The sequence below is a fragment of the Olea europaea genome, chromosome 18 (genome assembly GCF_002742605.1).
Source record: "Olea europaea var. sylvestris chromosome 18, O_europaea_v1, whole genome shotgun sequence".
In the NCBI taxonomy this organism is placed as follows: Eukaryota; Viridiplantae; Streptophyta; class Magnoliopsida; order Lamiales; family Oleaceae; genus Olea; species Olea europaea.
In genome coordinates this window covers 23,787,234-23,796,489 of record NC_036254.1, presented here as the reverse complement: position 1 = coordinate 23,796,489, position 9,256 = coordinate 23,787,234, and the positions used below count along the sequence as shown (strand labels likewise).

At 38.1% G+C, this 9,256-nt stretch overlaps 1 protein-coding gene across 1 annotated transcript; it reads right to left on the bottom strand.

Annotated features, from left to right (window-relative positions):
- Positions 1-5,027: 5,027 nt before the first annotated feature.
- LOC111366888 lies at positions 5,028-8,518 on the bottom strand. The gene is made up of 4 exons (XM_022987573.1): positions 8,420-8,518; positions 8,221-8,337; positions 7,989-8,044; positions 5,028-7,887 (listed from the first exon to the last, which is right to left on the bottom strand). The coding sequence occupies exons 1-4, from the start codon at positions 8,516-8,518 to the stop codon at positions 5,028-5,030; spliced, it is 3,132 nt and encodes a 1,043-aa protein (XP_022843341.1).
- Between the last annotated feature and the right edge of the window lie 738 nt (positions 8,519-9,256).

The window sequence follows — 9,256 nt, the reverse complement described above, 5'->3', positions numbered from 1 at the left end:
TCTTCAAGTTTTGGTTCATATACTAGATCTTCTAACGACTCATCTATTACATTCTTTCGTTCTTCTATGACTAAGGCTCGATTATGACATTTGGAAGAGATGTGGCTAAATTCCTTATAGCTAATGCATAGCAAGTGAGAATAAGTCCTTGAAGTTTCAAAAATTTTACCCTTATTTTCCAAGATTGGAGGAACATTAGAAGGTGGATGTCCTAAAAAGGACTTAACGGGAGGAAGTGGAGCCAATGAAATAGAAGAATAGTTGTCAATACACCTTCTATATGGAGAAGGGGGCCTTGCCGCCTTGGACTATCATGACTTTTAAACTTATTTTTTCAAATGGGAGGAACACTAGACTGGGAAGGATCTATGACATACTCTTGTCGAGGTGGCGCTAATGACATGGATAAACGATGGTGATCGCGCTTTTCATATGGAGTACTAATAGGGACATTTGGAAGAGATGTGGCTAAATTCCTTATAGCTAATGCATAGCAAGTGAGAATAAGTCCTTGGAGTTTCAAAAATTTTACCCTTATTTTCCAAGATTGGAGGAACATTAGAAGGGGGATGTCCTAAAAAGGACTTAACGGGAGGAAGTGGAGCCAATGAAATAGAAGAATAGTTGCCAATACACCTTCTATATGGAGAAGGGGGCCTTGCCGCCTTGGACTATCATGACTTTTAAACTTATTTTTTCAAATGGGAGGAACACTAGACTGGGAAAGATCTATGACATACTCTTGTCGAGGTGGCGCTAATGACATGGATAAACGATGGTGATCGCGCTTTTCATATGGAGTACTAATAGTCAACTCATAATCTCGGGCTAAAAGTAAACGTGATTAAGAGTAGCGACACCTCGAAGGAAAAGCTCACGGCTAAGATCGTCTCTTAGACCTTGGCTAAACCTACTCAAAGTTGTGGTTTCATCCTCAATAACATGACATTTGGTTCGAAATTCCTCAAATTGTGCAATATACTCAGTCACTAACTGATTCCCTTATTTAAGAGCAGTCCATTGAGCAACAACTTAAAAATCTAAGTAACCATCAAAAGTAGGAGTATCTAATTTAATGCCTCTAAATAAACTCTCCTTACGACAAGAACGTGAATGAGTACTGTGACGATTACAACCTTGTTGTCGCTCAAGAATTTGATCCCTATCCCTACGATCATGTCAGAAGCATTTTTTATCTCTCTGTCGATGATGATATTATCTATTATGGATCACTTTAAATTCATGAACGTCAAACGAATGAGGGATTTGCTTAAAATGGCTCATTTTAGCATCTAGGTTCTTTCTCTCCTCACGAGTAGCAGCTATATCGGATTGGAAGTCGCTAATTGAGTATGAAATTGTTGTTGATTAGTGACAAGTTGGGCTAATTATCGTTATGGTGCATCAAATTGGGAAGTATCCATGGTCAAAGTATTAGTACTAGGAATAACAAGATGACCACCCGCAATTGTATGCAATGTAGTAACGACTAAATACAAAGTATGAGGAGATCAATGAACAAAAATTGCACATAAAGACAATATAGACCTGAGCAGTTATGATTTTTTTATTATTTTTTTTTGGATTATATAGATCCTAATAAGGCAAGCTAATATTGCTGATCTATGTAAAATAACAAAGCACGGGTCAAATACTAGTCAACAACATAATGGGGTAAAAGGTTAAAAGTGAAAAGTGAACAAGACGAGTTTGAATAGGTCTGGGGTGTCGATTATGTGAATTTTAGGTAAAAGTGAGGAATACCACAGTACAAAAAAATTAATCTATGCAATTTTTAAATGAACAATAATATAAACCAAAGATATATAAAATAGTAACTTTCCTCGTTCGTGGAGATGCTGTATTGATTTGTTGAGATGCTAAGACATAAAATTGTCGTGTTCATTGAGACGTAGTACTGATTAATCAAACTAAAATATATCTGCAAAACAATGTTAGGAAATTCTCGATTTTTTTCTTATCTATTTTTTTCACCCTTTTTTGTTTTTTTTTTCACTTGCTAAATCAAATAAGCAACTAAGTTCAAGTGGAAATTACATAATTCCAGATCTTTAAAGATCATAGTTCAAAAATCAGGAACCAAGTTTCATTGTTCAAAAATCAGGCTTTGATATAATAATTAAATATTCAAATTTAATTCCCCAACCCTAATATTTTCATCATTCTTCATTCTCTCACTGATCTCTTCTCTCTCTCTCTCTCTAACTCCATGGCCTCCGATCGGAATTCATTGCCGGTCGCCACAGCAGCCAGTAAATTTCACTTGCTAAATCAAATAAGCAACTAAGTTAAAGTGGAAATTACATAATTCCAGATCTTTAAAGATCATAGTTCAAAAATCAGGAACCAAGTTTCATTGTTCAAAAATCAGGCTTTGATATAATAATTAAATATTCAAATTTAATTCCCCAACCCTAATATTTTCATCATTCTTCATTCTCTCACTGATCTCTTCTCTCTCTCTCTCTCTAACTCCATGGCCTCCGATCGGAATTCATTGCCGGTCGCCACAGCAGCCAGTAAAACCTCCTCTTCGGTGCTGTCGCCTCCTTCTCTTGGACTCGCGAATATGAGTGCCATGGTAATTCTTCCATCGCTATGAGTGCCGCCGCGATTTTCAACAGTGGCGATGTTGGATACGGTGGGTTGGGGCTCTGTGGCGGCGGCGCCTGCTGCTGATTCAGGGACTACTGTTAGGGCGACCGGTGTGAATGACGGCAAATGGTGATTGGTGCCGACGCGAGGAGTAGATTTGGGGTTTTTGGGTGTTAATATGTTATCTCTTTCTTTTTTTCGATCTGTAGTTAATGATTTGCCATATTGGTGGCTGCTTGTTGTTGGTTTTTGGGTAATGGTGGTTGTGATGTTGGTTGGTGATGGTCGTGGAAGTGGCGACTGTGGTTGTGGATGGATTGGTGCGAGATATGGTGGTGTTGGTTTGACTGTTTGGTGTTGGCGGTGATTTTGTGACTGTGGAGGTGGTGGCGCTCGTGGTGGTGGCTGTTATGGTGGTTTCTATGGGCGGTGGAGGTGGATCTGCAGTGGTGGTTGTGGTACGGTGTTGGGGTAGTGGTGATGCTGATTGTTGTGTTTTTTTGGTTGGAGTGGTGGTGGTGGTGGTGGTCTTGTTTTGGTTGTGTCGAGGGAATTGGGTAGTTCTTGTTGGTAGTGAAACTGATGGTGGTGGTAGATTGTTAGTGTCGACGGCGAGATGGTGGCCGACGACAGGGATGGCGTGAGTGTGGTGGAAGTGGTAGTGGTGGCATAAAATATGACCTAATATTTGATCTGTGACCAATTATTTGATCACCTGTGACCAATTCAAACTTAAAATTTGATAATTGTGACCAAAATAATTTGTGACCGATAAATTGTGACATATGTGACTTATAATTTGAATGATCTGTGACCTCGAAATAATATGTGACTTACAAAATTTTTTATTTGTGACTACGAAATAATCATTTGATCAATTAGTTTGTCGATATGTGACCAGTAAATAAATATGTGACCTATAATTATGAATATGTGACTATTAATCGTGTAACTGTGACTTTATTATCTATATTTAATAAAAAAATTTAATTAATTAAATATGTACCTGACTTTTGAATTTTAAAAGTATTTACTTGATTTTTGAATTGAGGTAAACTTAAAGCCTGAAATGTGAACTCTTCCCTAAGTTAAAAGCTAAGGCCCAAACTACCAATTATTCCACTATATACATGAACATGCTAAGGCCCAATCTCCAAAATACACAAACTAACTAAGGCCTAATTACCAAACCAAACGCAGATACCCACAATAGCAATATGAAATATTGCCTTGACGATAGGAGTGGTCGACTGGTGGGTTGCATCCGTGGGTGTCGCGAATGGTAACAACGGTCGCGACGTTGGGGTTGATTTGCAGCTTCAGTGGTTTTGTTTTGTGTGATAGGAGATTTGGGTAGTTGGTTGTTGGGTGTAGATGGCTGGGAGGTTAAGCAAGCAGTGCCGGCGATGGTGCTGTCTTTGGGAATTGAAACTGTAGATGATGGTAGGATTTATTTGGTAGCTTTTATTGTAGTAACTGATGGTATTTGGATTGAAATTGGTGGTGGACAAGGCCGATTGTGTTGGTAGTGGGCGATTTTGTTGGGCTTTTTTTGTGTTGGTCTGTAGCATAAGAAAATGTTGGTTTATGGGGATCTTAATGGGCTGAAGATGAACGGGCTTGGTTAGCGTCTATAATTGGTGGCATGATGCTTTGGCGGTTAATTATGGGCTGAAGAGTCCGTGGTTGGTTGTCGGTCGTGGGGGCACAGATCGATTGTACTGGTTGTGTGGTGGATTGATTGTTGTAGTGGATTAGGGGAAAATTTGGGGGTGGTTTTGTGATACATAATGGTGGAGATGCTGGGAAGTTGCCGGGCTTGTGGGTGTGATGGCAAGAGTTGCAGCGGCGGCAACGTTGGTAGCGAGAGTAACTCGATTAGATTTTCAGCAGTGGGTGAAGGAGGCCAAGTTTGGCTTTGATACCACTTTGATGCAGAATTAGTTGAGACAAAGAAGCAGCAACAGGAAAGAAGTAGAGGAAGGAGGAGAAAACAAGGAAGAAAGAGGAAAAAGCAGAAACACAGGGAAAGAAGAATAATACCATAGAGGGAGAAGAAACCGTGGGAACAAAGACTATAAATCTTCAATCATTGTCTCTTTCAAATTACATTACCAAGTCTCATAGAAACCAATAAACCTAAAAAGTAAGTGAACTTGGGCCAAACCCAATAATACAAGCTCAATGAAATGAAATAATAGTAAATGATCTACAAGAAAATAAGCTAGCCCAAACAAGTGATGTCCTCATCACATTTCAATCAGATATTTTTTTTTTTTTTAAATGTATAACATACAACAGATAGGTGTCTGTACAAGGAGTTAATATCCTAATAAAATTTGAACAACGCCTTTCCTAAACCACCAAGGATTAAAACAGTGCCGGAGACGAAACTTAGAAAGTCACGAAACTCATTTCAGTGATTTCCCTCTGGTGATATAATCTTGATAGAGATTAAAACCTTTCTGAAATTCCAAATCTAGTTTCTTCAAATTTTGGTATGCTTCCAGCTCGTTTGGCCCAAAGTCAATGGTATAATCATCAAACTTTAGTGCTATTGGGCACCCCACATCAAATAGCTCTAGCCCTACCATCTCTGCACCGACATTAGATTTATGCTCTTGGGTTTTCCGAAAGACAAAGGTCGAAAATCTGTCAATCTCAAATCCAGATTTCCTCATCATCACATCCACATCAGAGGAATTCTCTGAGAATGCCAGTGGTTTATGATAAGAGAACTTTGATTTTTGAGTCTTGTAGTTGTAGCTAATCTCATCTTTATCATCAGCAAGAGAAACAAAATCATCATCCTGAATCTTGGTGTCAGAATCCGAAACCGCAAGCTCCTGAATAACCTCCATTACTTTCTTATATTGAAGTCTGCGTTCAGCATTGATAGAGAATGCTTCTGTTTCTTCCAGGTAAGTCTGTCTTTCCTTTTTAAGTTCTTCCATGCAGAGTTTATGAAGTATAGTCAAAAGATGATGGGGAAGAACTGGACCTACAAGAGCATCAGAAGGCTGAACTTTATCAGACCATTTATTGCTACGGCGTGATGGCTTTCGGAAAGGAAAGGGCAGGAGTTGAAGTTTATCGGGAATATCAAGGAACTCTAAAGGTTCCTTATGCTTCTCAAGATCCATAAGGAATTCTGAGTAGGTGCAGAAAGCCAATTGCAAGAGATTTGTAGGTAAGCTAGCCCAAGTACTTCTCAAAGCAATCTCATTTACGCTGGTTGGTAAGCTAATATCTTCTATAACATCAGAAAATGCCAGGGATGACCTTAATCTAGGAAGCCTAAAGGCCTTCAGCTTATGACAGATTTCTTGATGGAAGTTGGATTTTGATGCAACATTACATCTTTGTGGGACATCTTCACTACTCTCTTTCACATTTTCTCTTCGTTCAACAATGTATTTGGCTAGATTGTCTTCCAAATAGGCATTGAGGCAGTCAAACTTCAGGTGCTGAAATTTCTTTTCTAATTTATATTCTGCGTCACCCGTATCATATAAAAGATTATCTGCATGATGAATGCATGTCTTATGAACTATTTCAGAATATTTTTCAGATTCCCATTCTGCATGGTACTGCTGTGCTTCTAGCTTCCCTGATGACATTAACCTAATTAACACAAACCCACCAAAACTATTAGGTCTGGATAACTCGGCAAAAAGATCAGCATCGAGAATGCCAAACCCCATAACTACCTGTATTTTCTGCCTCCAGTCAATCCAATCTGGGAGAGCACTTTTTGAGAACTCCTCTCTTAGAAAACAGCTGCCACAATTACAATTATAGCCTGACAATGAAATCTCTGTAGGGAGTCCCCATGCATAATACAAGTTGCAGAACTTCAAATTTTTAGAAGAGACAGAGTTGCTTCTATTAATTTTGGACCCAAAACAGAAAAGACTAAACTCACAGTCCCAGAAAGATCCCAGCAATATGCAATAACCTGATTCAGACACACACTTGTAATCATCAACTTTCGCGTTCGACCTTAACTCTGACAATCTAAGAACAGTCATGTACCGTGGATTACCAAGACCGTGTAGCCAACGTAACAACGGCATCATTGGTTTCCGTACATCACAAAGAAGCAACAAGTGTTTTGTAGATACGGTGAAGCAGAACGCATCATAACCAACCCTTGAGAGTGACACAAACCCATCATTGTTCACGTTAGACAACATCTCAACCTTCAGCACACAATTAACATTGCAAATCCCTGGACAGCTCAGATCAACCAAGAATATCGCATCAGAATGAGCAACAATAAATATCCTTGGATGCCAACTAAATTCACATCCAAACCACTCTCCACTACCACTTTCATCCTTCTCTACTCTCACCTTATTGCTGAGTGAGACTCGCAGCTTCTTATCTAAAGTTCTATTCCTTGCACTTCCTAAAAGCCCCAGATTGCCCTTTTTTATGCAAGATTCATTAATATCAAACATCAACAAGTCACCATTATCCAACAACACTAAACACTCTTCCCTCAAATGCGGACTCCAACACGTGCTCACAACTGCTTTACCCTTGAATGTCTTAGAATCGGTACACCCTGCGTAATCCAAATTAACAGAACAATATTTGGTCCCTTTAACTACACTAATAATACAAACTTTATACCAATAAACAGAATACTCAGTGCAAACCATCAAAAACCCAACCATTGTAACACTATTACTGTTATAATCATTACTCAAAACTAGAGACATATCTTCGTCACTAACTGGGTTTACCAACAACCTTGTAATCCGGTGATGATTTATGCAGCTACCTTTCGCCACTGTGAAAAAATTTTCCCTTGTCGAAGTAACACTCAATTTGGAATCTTCTAATGACAGTAACGTAAACCCCACTTGATTATAATTCTCACCAGTGGGGAAAAACACAATAATTAAATTCTTGTTCGGGATTCTGAGTAGTTGGAGGGCATTGAAATTACTAAAATGGGTTGAGTAGTCAGGGAGCTGGGGACCAAAAAGAGAGGAAATAGATGCCGCGGTGGAAGGTGTAGAACAATACTTTTGGAGGAATCTTGAGAGCGGAAGTTGTGGGTACGAAAGGGGGAGTCTCGGGGCGAGAGACGGGGATTCTAGCAGTACATTGATGGGTGTGTTGAGACTTGGAGTAAAAATTATTGGGCCAAGAGGTTTATTGGGGGTTTGGTTTGAGAGGAGGAGTGGGGGAGAGAAGGCGGAGGATATGGGCCAGAGGGATTTCCATTCTCCGGTGAACTCCATCACAATTAGCAGCAGGCTAACAACTTCCAAAAAACAAATGAATTACAAGGAGTTGAGTTGAAATTATATCATTCACAACAATGCGGTCGTTTTCACACTTATAAAATCAGATACTACCTCCAATTTTGCTCTCCCCCAATTTCTAGAAGAAAGAAAACCTCCGCCGCCCCAATCTGTAGAAGAAGGAAACCTTTATCACGGAAGAAGAAAGTTGGATTTCGGGGCCAATAAAACTTCTGTCGATTAATTAAACTTTAATATCTTGGGGGACGCGGAACCTTGATTTAAATCAGATTTTTATCCAAGTTAAATAAAACAATCGATAAATATATATATATATAAATCCTACGATCCAGCCCCTCTTCACGCAGATCAAGGGTTGTGCCCTAAACTGGCCAGAGTCCAAAAGCCCTCTCAACTGAACTACCAAAGTATCAAGCGAGTCAAACCCATGTATGCGCCTTGCCTTTCAAGAGAAATTCTGCCTTCTAGGAAATATCCTATCTTCCAGGAGAAAGCATGCTTTCCAAGAACTCCATGAAACGAACCAGCGACCTCTGAACTGTCCACCTTAAAGAATTCCGTCCTTTACGAGTTGGGATGTGCCCCGGGGACATAAAACAATCAATATTATTCATATAGTTCATGGATCTTACAATTTTTCAATCATACATTTCAAATTTTTTTTTATCAAAATTTATTAAAAATAATCCTCACCATACAAGACACAAACTACATTTTAGCAAAATAATATATAAAAAAAATGACTACTTAAAAAAATATACGCTAACACGTATTTATTCACACACTTGGTAGTAGGTGGATTTATTTATTAGGCCGATTTGATAAAAATTAAAATTAAAATTTTAATCTAAATCAGAGTCAACAATATATTTTAAGAGATCAAACAATTTTTAACTACATATTTTATCAATTTTATTAAAATCTACTAAAATTTTGATTTTATCCCACCAAAATGAGGCTTATTTTAAATAAATGCTACTATTTGTGTGAATTTAATAAAAATTCCACAACTTTTTAGATTTGTTATTTTCCTTTTAATATTTATGCAGATATCAAGTGCTTAGTGTTGAATGTACCCACACTTGTAAAAGTAATCAAGTTTCCATTTAACAAAAATAAATAAAAATTAAAAAAAAGTAACCAAATTTAGCCACTGAAATCTTTAATAGACTTTTATAGACGTTCATTTTAAAACTCTCATAGAATTCTTCACACTTTTGAAGACTCGTTTAAACTAAAATTTACGTGAGTCTAATGTAGCAATGTAAGCTTTTCACATTGTATGTGGCGGTTGATCCCACAATTCCCTTTTCTATCCCATGTAATTAAAAATATATTTAAACAAAATAAAATTTAAGTCA